General features: G+C 39.3%; 2 protein-coding genes and 1 long non-coding RNA gene across 7 annotated transcripts in view; 2 read left to right on the top strand and 1 right to left on the bottom strand.

Annotated features, from left to right (window-relative positions):
- LOC150039413 (uncharacterized) overlaps positions 1–12,600 on the bottom strand; it is a 510,688-nt gene that overhangs the window by 110,746 nt on the left and 387,342 nt on the right. The window lies entirely within an intron of this gene.
- Positions 1–12,600, top strand: part of LOC150039423 (uncharacterized) — a 242,842-nt gene that overhangs the window by 85,308 nt on the left and 144,934 nt on the right. The window lies entirely within an intron of this gene.
- LOC150039431 (protein unc-80 homolog) overlaps positions 1–12,600 on the top strand; it is a 99,735-nt gene that overhangs the window by 49,962 nt on the left and 37,173 nt on the right. The window contains 4 exon segments of the mRNA XM_090327810.1: positions 314–447; positions 3,741–3,906; positions 10,207–10,410; positions 12,178–12,278. Coding sequence (XP_090183936.1) covers positions 314–447; positions 3,741–3,906; positions 10,207–10,410; positions 12,178–12,278 — 605 coding nt within the window.

Genomic DNA, 12,600 nt, shown 5'->3' with positions numbered 1-12,600 from the left:
ACTTTAATTTTCATTTAATGTTTTTCTAAATTAGTTGGAGTTGCATTTTGATACTGTACTTTGAGATTTTAAGAAGCATAATTTAGTTCTGCTTATGTGATGCTTCAGTACTGAAGCACTTATAGAATTGCCAAGTGGAAGAAGAGAAGTGTAGCGATGCTCAGGCTGTACAGAAGAAATAGATACATTGAACCTGTGTAGGTAATGTCTCATATTCTGTTTGATTTTGCATGTGTATAGCAAGGTCCATCAAACTGTGCCTCTCTCTTTGTTATTAGTTTGTCTTCTGATGAAAGAACCCTTTCATTCTTAGATACGGTGAACCCCTCTAAATGTGGCTGCCCCTTTGCGTTGAAGATGGCAGCATGCCAGCTTCTCCTGGAAATTACCACCTTCCTGAGAGAGACCTTTTCTTGCCTGCCCAGACCTCGCACTGAGCCTCTGATGGTAAGTGAAGGCACCAATGAAGGCTACATGGAAAGGCCAGATGTGTGGCTAGGTTTCCAGAACTGACCCCTTCCTCAAATGCCCAATGGCTAAATGCATCACATTTTAAAATTTTAACCAAGGCATTAAATTGAATTCTCTTTTCTCTATAAAAGTAATAACTCCAAAATTGACTTCAAAATCCATAAGGTTAGCATCTCCAGCTACATACCATGGCTGACTACTTACCTTCAGTTATGCTGGAAATATCTAAGAGCCATTAGGATCCCTTATCCTGTAAACTCTGAGAAGTCTATGGCCTAGAGGTTTCCAGAAATCACCAACAGATTTTTCTTTTTTGGCTAAATCTTCATAAGTTTGCCCAGAAACGTGATTCTCATGAGTCAATACGTGCTAAAAGATTTCCATACCTAGTATCTAAACATTGCCAAACTTAGTGTTATTCATGTAGTATTTCTTATCGTTTATGGAAAGGCAAAAATATGACCACAAAGATAAATACATACAAACACATTCATGTGCGCATAAAAGCATTCATTTCTCTACCAGGTACAATCTGTTTAACTATAAATATAAATAGTACACAAGGACCAGTTGTCTTCAGAGCATATGAAATGTTACCAGGTGGATTTTCCTTGGCTTATAGGACCCTTCTAGGAATCAAGGTTTCAATAGTCCTTTTATCAAAGATGGTAACACCCAATTGGAGCTGAGGAACCAAACAAAGCCCCTCTGTTACAAAAGACCTAGATCATTCTTCCAAATAAGTTGTGACACTAACAAACTTTGTATATCACTTTAAGCCTGTTTTACATTCTCTCACCTCTCCAGCCTTCTAAAGCAGCCTTGGCTTGAAACAGGGAGCATTTCAAACCTCGGGTGTGTCCAGGGTTGGATAACAGAACCAGTGTTCTGGATTTGCAGAGCGGGACCTCTGACTTGGATTTTACAGTGTTCTGGAAAGTTCATTTCCTTACACCCTAAAACTTAAAGTAGATATTTCCAAATCAGAATTTTTTATGGGTAAAGTGCATGTTTTTAAGAGAAGCACACCTACATTTAGACTCTGAAACTGTACTATTTGGATATTAGGAAAGGAAATGCTTTCTACTACCCTTACATGACTTCAAATTTATCACCTTGGCCTTTAAGTTTCTGAATTGCCATTTCCATTATCATATTTAGCCTAGTCTATAAAATCAAATCAAAGCATTTTGACATATATACTCTTTTTTATTGTAATTAGTAAAAGGGTTACATGATATTTGCCAGATAGAAGGTGCATTAATTCACATACATTGATACCCTTTCACATGTCTTGGTACCTATTTCCCTCCCCCCCACACCTCCCACCCATCTTGGTTTTCCCCCCTTCCCTTCCCTATCAAATTTCAAATATCCAAATACAAATAAATTCAATATATCAAATAACAAAGTGAGATACTATAACAATATGAGATAACCAAGGGACACCAAAGGAGATGAGAGACAACATATATACTCTCGTATGACAAATACCTGATCTGGTAGCTCCTATCTATTATATATACATATATATATGTATATATATATGGGGTGTGTGTGTGTGTGTGTGTGTGTGTGTGTGTGTGTGGTGGGGAGGGGGGATTATAGGGCTTGAACTAGGCCTGGGCCTTGTCCCTGAGCTCTTCAGCTCAAGGCTACCACCCTACCCCTTGAGTCACTGTGCCACCTCTGATTTTCTAGTGGTTAATTGGAGATAAGAGCCTCACCAAATTTAGTGCCCAGGCTGGCTTTGGACTGCAATCCTCAGATCTCAGCCTCCTGAGTAACTAGGATTACAGGCGTGGTCTACCGTACCCAGCTGGGATCATTTCTTTATCATCAGAGATGGACCCTGTTATAGGTCCTCCTATAAGTGAGTAAGAAATTCCCTCGGTGTATAATCCCATTTTGACCTCTGACCCTTGCATGTGATCTTTCTTATACCTGAACTGGCTCTCCCCACTTGTTGATCAAAGAGTGCTATGTAATTCTTAGTACTTATCTAAAATATCACTCTATGCATTCATTTCTAATTATGCTATAACAAAGTACCACAAATGTAGTTGGTTATAACAGGAAAACATTATGTTATGGATCTGGAGGTCACAGGGTCAAGCCTGTCTTTATAGACTAAACTGAAGGTATTGATAAGGCTATATTTCTTCCTGAAATGCTAGAGAAGAATCTGTTTCCTTGACCTTTTCCCATCTTCCAGATATCACACTTACTCCCAGATTCAGTGTCCCTTTTCCATTTTTCACAAGCAACAGCAGCAGCACCTCAACTTCCTCTGACCATATTCTCTCTACTGTTAAGGGTCCAGTTAGGTCACACCACAAGTCAGCCTTCTCTCCATTAGGTCCTTAGCTTTAATCAAACCTGCAATGTAAGGCAACAGATTCTCAGACTTCAGGGCTTAAGTTACAGACATCTCGAGGGGACTTTTATTCTCCAAACTATAATCTCCCAAGTCTGATCCTATGCTCTGGCTCTTACTCTATGGATTGGAATTTATCATTTATGTCTGTCCATTTTCCATCTTAGGAATCTGACTTCTTCTAGGGAAAGAATCATTTCCTACCAATTCCACAGTATGTAATATTCCCATACAAGATCACTTAAACAGATAACTACCAAAGATGAAGCCAAACTATGAACAAAGAGAAAGTGAAGAAGCTAGGGACAAGGGCAAAGCTTTGGTAAGATAAAAGTACGTAATGAGCCAGGTGCCTGTGGCTCGTGCCTGTAATCCTAGCTACTCAGGAGGCGGAGATCTGAGGATCAAGGTTCAAAGCCAGCCCTGGCACTAAAGTCCATGACACTCATACCTCCAGTGAACCACCAGAAAACTATAAGTAGCACTGTGACTCAAGTGGTAGAGTGCTAGCCTCGAGCTGAAGAGTTCAGGAACACTGTCCAGAGTTCAAGCCCCACAATGGATAAGGAAAAAAAACAGGAAAAAGCTGGCTATGGTTTCATTTTCCAATTCAGAAATGTCTGAAATTATTATCAATGACTAAAGAATGTTGACTGTTTAAATGCAGTGTATATACTTCAGAAAGGATGGAGGTTAGTCATGAGATCAATGTAGTGAGCTAGACATGATGATACTTGCCCATCAACCCAGCACTGATGAGTGTCAGACAAGAGGATCACCCATTTAGGCCTGGGCCACCTAGACAGACCTGACATGACACACAAGAAAATGGCAGGGGGGAATGTAAGAGGAGATGCTAGCACTCACATGCTCCTCCTCACTGAGTTTCCAGGACTTGGAGAGCTGCAGACTTCGGTTGGATCCAGAGTTGGACAGGCACAGATATGAGAGGAAGATCAGCTTTGCAGGGGTCCTGGATGAAAATGAAGACTCTAAAGATTCTCTCCACAGCAGCAGCCACACCATCAAGTCGGATACAGGTGTGGAGGAAAAGAAAGGTATAGAGTAGAAAGGATGGCTAGATGTATCAGGATTCTCATAGGATATTTGATCTGGGCTCTAAACCACACACACAAAAAAAATGGTGTATCTATGCTGTTGGAATTGTGAAGTACTGACCCTTTTGGTGAGGTAGGAAACTATGCTAGTTAGAGATTATATTTTGCAGCAAGAGTGACACAGGTTCTAATTCTAGCTCAGCATTTCTTCCTGTCCTATTGATCTATGATGCCATTATTTTATTTGCCATTGGTAACTTATTTTTACCAATGAAAAGACAAAAACATACACTCCTAATTCATCTCTTACACAATACTTTCTTATTACTATGCTCAGATTTTCTTCTTGTAGGAGAACTTTGAGACTTCATTAGGTAGAGATTTTGTTGTTATTTTATTTTATTTTATTATTTTTACGTCATATTTTAAATGACAAGTTTAACAAACAAGTGTTCAAGGAGGGAATCTCTAATTACAATCACTGGGACTTAGTATTTAGAACTTAATTAAAACTAGGCTAAGGGTTTGTATGTCATAGAAACATATTAATTTAAGAAATAAAACATTATGTCTATAGAGTCATAGGTTTTTATGTCTATATAGTTATGTTCATATTTCCATTACCATGTCCATAGCTTTGCTCCCACCCCTCACCACTACTTCCATTCTTGGGGTCCTAAAGTACTGGGGCCCCATCTGTACCTGCTACTACTGCTGCTCTGAGTATTCAGGGGCTCAAGCAAAAGAAGATATCATGATGGTACCACCTGGATCTAGTGATTGCAGACAACATTGATTATACGACATTCCCAATTCCTAATGTGTTCACCTTTGGAATAGCTATGACATTAAAATGAGTTGCTGCTGTAACTCTGTGTGGCCTCATCTAAGGGACTCACATTTTAGGCTGTGGCTTTTTTCCTACAAATTGGGTTAACAATGTTGACTAGGAATATTATTTGTTTAGTCAACACTAAGGATATGTTGTGCATTATTTGAATATCTAATGAATGTCTAGGAAAGTTATTATAGAAATTACTCATTCTAAGCCAGGCATGGTAGCTCACGCCTGTAATCCTAGCTACTCAGGAGGCTGAGATCTGAGGATCATGGTTCAACGCCAGCCTGGCCAATACAAAGCCGAGAGACTCTTATTTCCAATTAATCACTAGAAAACAGGAAGTGGGGCTGTGGCTCAAGAGTAGGGTGGCAGCCTTAAACTGAAAAGCTCAGGGACAGCACCCAGGCCAGAGTTCAAGCCCCATCCCCCCCCCAAACAAAAATTACTCATTCTATTCTTTCTAATCTTTTTCGGAAATCTTCCCCTTCCCAATCTGGGTCCTTTTTTAATGGAAAAAAAGGAAAAAACTTGTAGATAAAAATCAATTCTGGTCATGTCAAAAATTGAGATAAGAAAACAAATATAAATGAGGTTTAATACCTTCTACACTGCAATGCTTAGATAATGCAATCCAAGTAAAACATAATATTAGTATCTTATGAATAGCAGAAGCATGACAATTTACTCTTGTAATTCTTAATTGTTTTTATACAATGAACATATATAAATTGGAACTTACATAGGGAATTCTAAGTACAAACAAGTTTCAGAGTTTTCAATTGCTGTTCAAAAACTACTCTGAACCATTAACTTTACTATCTTATTTTTCTACTTTTTTTGCCAGTCCTAGGCCTTGAACTCAGGGGCTGGGCACTGTCCTTGGGCTTTCTTCAAGGTAGAGCTCTACCACTTGAGCCACAGCACCATTTCTGGCTTTTTGCTATGTGTATTGTACAGAGCAATCAAACCCGGGCCTTCGTGCATGCATGGCAAGCACTCTACCACTAGGCTAAAGTCCTGGCCCTATTTTTCTACTTTTTAAAATTCTGTTGCTCTTCAATGCCTTTATAAAGCATTTTGTTAAAAATAGCATCTGTTCATTTGTTAAAGGAAACAAAGCTGATTTTATGCATTGAAGTATTTTCCAGTATCCTAGAGATAATGAATAAATACATTTGATTAGCATAATGAATAAGTAGTTTTCAGAAGAATGGACCTATTACAGTATGTAAAATCTTATAAAGAATAGATAGACATTGGGGAGTCTGGGAATGTTCCCAGATCAGAATGCTGCCACACATTTTAAAGGTAAATAATCATTGTGGCCTATTAAACTCCTGGTAATCAGAGGCTGTGTTGTGAGGAGATAATGAACCAAATCACAAACCACCTCTGAGTACTGAAAAGTATCAAAGCCTGAGCAGATAGCTTACATCTATAACCTCAGCTCCTTGAGATATGTATATCAGCAGGATTATGATTTGCAGCTAACCTGGAACAAGAGTTAGAAGAACCTATCCCAATAAATAAGTCTGATATGGCAGTGTTTGGCTGTCATCCCCACTACAAGGAAGGTATAGCTAGGAGAGGTGAAGTCTGAGACTGGGTTTAGGCAAAAGTTTAACACCCTATCTGAAAAAAAGATAAAACATAGATCTTGAGTTCAATGCTTTAGAAAAGTATCCATCTTTAAACATTATTAAAGTATTCCATCATTTAAACATATCCCAAAGGTATTTTAATTAAGAAAAGGCAATCTTTTTATCCCATTCAAATTATTATGTTAATTATTGAATAAAACAGCTACCAAATACCAGGTATAACCTGGTATTGAATACCAAATACAAGTATAATTAAATCTGAGCAAAATAAATGTTATGCTGTTTTATAAAAAATAAATTGCACAGCAGTTGTGGTGGCTCACCCCTGTAATCCTAACTACTCAGAAGGCTGAGATCTGAGGATCAAGGTTCAAAGCCAGACCAGACACAAAAGGACCTGAGACTCTTATCTCCAATTGCGATTAACCTCTAGAAAACATAAAGTGGGGCTTGGCTCAAGGGTGGGGTGGTAGCCTTGAGCTGAAGAACTCAGGGACAGTGCCCAGGCCAAGTTCAAGCCCCATGATCCACATATAAATAAATAAATTGCATGATTAGTTTTTAGGTACTGCTAATTCAGTGCTTTTTTTCTCCTTATAGAATAGCTATTTGAATATATGTACATATATGCATATCTGTATGCGATAGCACATATTATTCATATGTGTATTCATTCTTATGATTATTTGAATATTGTTTAGTGAACAAATACCAGATTAACCACGTGTAGTGGCACACATCTCTAACTGCAGCAGTTGCGGAGATGGAGACGGGCAGAGGTTTCAGGGAAGAAACCCCATCTCAAAAATAAAAGATAATTATATTAAATAAATAAATAAAACAAAAATATATAGCCAAAAACTAATCCTATGCATAAAATGAGAATATAGTCACACAATGCCTTTAATCAGCAGACGGATCTGCCCAGATTCCCAAGTATCCCTTAATCAAGCTGATATCAACTATTCCGGCCAATGTGGCAATGCTGACGATGAAACCCTGCAAATGGGGATTTTTACAACTTCTTAAAATTTTTCATGATTTCTATTTTGTTTTCTGAAGGTATGGAATTTGAGCTCTCAGCCGGTGTTTGCTAGGCAAACGCTGTATCATTTGCATCACACCTCCCACCCATTTGGTTTAGGTTGTTTTTCAAATCTTATTGTTTGCCATGGCCAGCCTGAAACAATGTTCTTACTACCCACAGGCTCCTCGCTGGAATGACAGGTGTGCATCATAACATCTGTTTTTTTGGTCTTTTGGCTTTTTTTAAAAAAATAAAATGTCAGCTCTTGAAATAAACAATATGCAGATAAATCTGAATTTACCAAAGAAAACTGCCATGGACTAATCCTTAGAACTAAAGCACATTCACTTAAAATCTCTAATTTCTATCGATTCATTTTACCCCTGTTCTGAAGATAAAGTAACACTAGTCTTCCAAAATACAGACACCAAATCTAGGCTCACCATGCAAGAGCTACTGAGTGCCTAATATAGAACAGGAACTTTCACAGGTTCTCAGACTAGAGCAATGCACAAGAAAATGTTCCCATGTGCATTTTATTTTAGTTAAAGCAAAGAGTCATGGACAGTGAATTACATGAAATGTCAGTCTTTCAAGTGGAGATAAGTAATATGAAGAAAAACAAATTAGAATTGGAGTCCTGATCTGGAGTGGGAAGAGACATAGTCAGAGAAAGTTTGGATACTTGACAGATAAATCAGCATGGTGTGAAGGAGCCAAGGAGACCCAGGGCTCAGGGAAGCCCCATGTATTCCAGAGGCAATTTTGCATATAAGACTATGTTGCAGAAATTATCTTGGAGCATTTAAAGGAGGACAGAGAGGGCAGTATGGTGACAACCAAGAAATAGGTTTGACCACAGACGTGAACTGAGGTGTATTTGCAGTCAATGTAGTTAGATTATGGGGGTGGAAGAAAGTGGAGTGGTTTTATACTTCTGTTAGTCCAGTGAAGAGGTGACATTTGTAATTACAGAGCCAACCCTAATAATAGATCCAATGTGGGGTGAGAGAAAAAGGAAATTAAAAGATGTGCTGTCCAATTTAGATAATTTCATTTCCCTTTCATACTAGTTCTTGTCATGGAGCTAAAGGCTAAAATTCAATGCCATATAATTTTGCTGACATTTTCATGTGAAACCAAGTCTGTATTATAACTATTGTGTCTCTTGTAAATAACCAGCATGGTAATTTCTGATCTCTATTTTTTTTCATGGCTCTATCTCCAATTGTTCTTGGTATTAGAACAAATTCCCCAAATAAGATCTCTTTCAGATCCTATCAACTTCAGATCATTTTGCTATGTTTATAAGCAAAATCCCAGGCAATTTCTAAAACCAGCCAATATAAGTGCATGCCTCTGTCAAGGAGAAAATCTAGAAATTGTCTCTTTAATCATTTTCTCTACTTCTTTTTGCATATAGGCAAGAAATTGCTTAGCCATCATTTAAAATGGTAATGTTTTCTATTCCAAACATATTTCCAGATGGATCATAAAGTCTCAAGCCTTAAAATAATATTGAAAAAATATAGTTGGGTGAATTTTGTACTATAATTAAAATGCAGCATTACAATGTATAGTTTATCACACCATGCTGTAAGAATTCCTTCCAGATGTGAAATTCTATCCAGATGATGGAGCTCAGGAAGCTTGTACCAACTGGGTAGTGATAATTTTAGCCTCTGTCAATCACAAAACCAAACTGAGATTAAACATATTGTTCCCCAGAAATTCTTCTAGGCTCCTTTATATGGCATTGAAAATACATTTTTAATTAACAATTTAAATAGTGGTGTAAGTTAAATCATAGTTCCATATTACTCTCTTGTAGGTGAAACCTGAAATTTAAATGGCAACTTCTTGATCAGGATTTCAAAAAATATTAATAGTTTGACCTGAGTAATTAGTGAGGAATCTTGATATCTCTTTAGGTGATAAACTTCTAAAACGTGCCCCTTCCTATTATTGGATTGTCAGCCCTGGAAACTCTTCTTATTCTGTTCTTATAAAGTTGATATCGACAACTCAAGAAAAATAAGGAAGGTATATATGTATGACATGGAAAATAAGGATGCTTTTTATTGTCCCCCCCCAAAATTAGACTTCAAAACTGATTGTGTTCCTACACCCGTGACTGTTTCTTCCAGAACACTTAAAGCTGAATAAAGCACCATCTTCTTGGTCCATACAGACTATCAGGCTGACTCATCACTAGGTACATTAAGATGGAAGCAGCCCACACACTTGCTTACATGCAGCTCCCCAGGGAAAACAAGTCCCTTCCTGTCTTTTCTAGAGAGCAGGGCAGAACTCACTGCTGACTGCTGGAGAGAGAAATATCTCTCCATGTCTTTCATTTCTTCGTGAAGCATTTCAAAAGGAAAGGGTTTTTCTGGCAGCTTGCAGCATCATATGTAAGTCCCATTTCACCAGGAAAGCCAACAGCAGATGAAGGGATGGTTGAGTGTCGGGGTGTGGACAGTGCTATGGAATCTACTAAGAAAGTCAGCAGTAAGTGCACTAACAGACTTGATGGTGATGTGAGAGCACACTCATGCTTGTGAACCCTGGGCCAGAAGGAAATCAAGCTGTTCCCAGTGCCAAGAAAGGCACTGCACAAGCACCAAGTCCTTCCCCACGGGAACCCCAGCCTCTTGCCTGGCTCACCAGGCCTGGGGACTGGGCACTGGCGGAAGCTCCTGTCCAGAAATGCCTCTCCTCCAGGTGGATGGAGGATACCCCTCAGGGACAAATTGGGGAAAGAATTTGGATGTAACACTGGCTGGAAAAAACTAAGGGGGGGAAAGCCCTATTTTATTCTTTCAATACAGTTCCCAGCAGGAAGATCAGGATAGGAGGTTCCCGCCTGCTCCAGATTAAAGGAACCCGCAGTTTCCAGGTGAAGAAGGGGGGTTCCTTGTCCAGCATTCGCCGAGTCGGCAGCTTAAAGAGCAGCAAGTTATCACGGCAGGACTCAGAGTCTGAGGCTGAGGAGCTGCAGCTGTCCCAGAGCAAGGACACTGTCACTGACCTAGGTAACACAGAGGAGCGGGGCGTGCAGGGACGTGGGGGGTAGGAAGACAGGACCCAGGTCCTGAAGTCCGTTTCCTTACTCTCTGGAAGCTGGAGAGCAGAGCCATAGGTTAGACAGCTCTAGCCCACCGACAGCTACACTCCCCAGGCACCTGTTCAATTCTGACGGGTCAGGAGGAGGACCTGACAATTCATCCTTTGAGCAAACTCTCTGGTGCTGCAGTTTCTAGGACCACACTCGGAGCAGCAGGGTCTAGAGTCTACAGTAGGGAAAGAAAACATCTGAATGACAGGACAGCTTTCGAAATTCCTATGTCTGTTTTCCTATGTTTCTAAATGAGACATTCAAGTCAAGTAGAAAAACTCCCTTTGGACAGATATTGTAAAGGCTTGTGGGACTTTCAGGTATCCTTTTGACAATAAGAACAAGTAAAATAACAGATGACATTTCAGACCTGACAGGGAAAGATCTTGAACAAGTTACCTCCCAGAATTATTCTCCATCCAGTCATCCAATGGGAAAAATTCTTACTTCTAACTTGCCTAACTAGAAATGCTCTAAAGATAAATTCAGGATGGTGGTAAAAAAAAAAGTGTTAAACACATGAGAACAAGCGCTCTATACAGAGCACTAGAATGGTGGATTGTCCCTATATGATCTAAAGAGACTTCAAATCTAAAGAGACTGAAACATGTTCATACAGAATATGAGCCGTAATTCACATCTTAATAGACAAGAAGAAGAAGCGGGCTTTGCAGTCAGAACTCTAGTTGCCTAGCTTGAGCTATTAGGTAAAAGTTGAGGCTCATTCTCTTCAACATACAGTTTCTAGTTTGAAGTCAGCAAGAAGTGTGGATAAATGATCCATAGAGTTGAACAAAATAGAAGCTGAGTAGATCTAATTGAAGAAAGTTTAAAATAGGAAATGTTTCTACCTCCGCCCACTGTTGCTTTTGCAAATAGCTAATTTATGCATTAGTTAAAATTCAGCTTATGTTTCAGGGAGACAATAGGAGTTTTAAAACGTGACTTCTGTTGTTGCAGGGTTGAGACTAAAACGTTCTCATTAGTTTGGGAGAAAAGCTGTTACAATTGATTGTTTGATCTGATCAATTTATCCTGACCAGTGAGATCAAAGTTGCCAGGCTAAAGCCATTGCTTTGTTATTTAAAAGATCTTTAAAGCTTTGCAATTTGAGGGGAAAGCTTTGTGTAGCACACTAAGTGGTGAATTCCTTAAGACAGCTCTCCTCTGCTTGCCATAGACGGATAAAAGGGGTGCTCTATTGCTAAACGTTATGATCTTCAAGTTCCGTTAGTTTTTCCAAGGCACCCTCCCATCTCTGGGAAGCTGCCCTAGCAAAGCCTCGTGTTTACAGCCCAGTGGAGGCAGCAGCACATTGTGGTGCCTACTTGTGATCCCCCAAAATACACCTGTAAGGTCTGAGCCATTTGAAATGGATTTCTGTACACCCATCCTTTAAATGGCTCATCTAAGCAATTCAGGAACTTGGCTCTGTGTTTTGCTCCTCTGCTCCCATCTCTTAGAATGGAAGCCATAACAGAGATCATCGATGTCTTTGAATCTGCCAAATAAGCTGGCAGTGAAAGGAACAGCTTTTACTAATATTCCTCTACTAAAGTCCTATGCCCTATAAATAATGGGCCAGGTAGTCTGCCCTGGGATTCAAAAGCATGGACAGCACAATACCAACATGCTCTCTGGGGAGATTGAACATTGAAACCTTTCTTGGTGTTTTCTTTTGAAGAAGGGAGTCCTTGGAGTGCAAGTGAGCCCAGCATTGAGCCCGAGGGAATGAGTAATGCCGGCACAGAGGAGAATTACCACAGGAACATGTCCTGGCTTCATGTAAGTAGGAATCTCAGACAGAGCCGTAACATCTGTTTCTCTTGGCATTGGGGAAGATTTGTGGATGGAGGACTAAGGCCATCAAACCAAAAGAAAATGTCAGATTAATATTTACTGGAAAATACTATATACATTTAAAAACATATATCCAAGTATATGCAAATTTATGTGTGTACGCGTGCATGGTGTGTGTGTGTGTGTGTGTGTGTGTGTGTATGTGTGTGTGTAGGATTTTGCTTGGTTTTCCTGATTACTCAACAGTGCCATTAGCTGCTTTATCTTGGTTGTGAGAGGAACTTATTAACTTTCTATTGTCATATAG

Source organism: Megascapheus bottae, unplaced genomic scaffold (assembly GCF_031878675.1).
Source record: "Megascapheus bottae isolate mThoBot1 unplaced genomic scaffold, mThoBot2.hap1 HAP1_SCAFFOLD_40, whole genome shotgun sequence".
Classification (NCBI taxonomy): Eukaryota; Metazoa; Chordata; class Mammalia; order Rodentia; family Geomyidae; genus Megascapheus; species Megascapheus bottae.
This window is presented reverse-complemented; position numbering and strand designations above follow the sequence as displayed.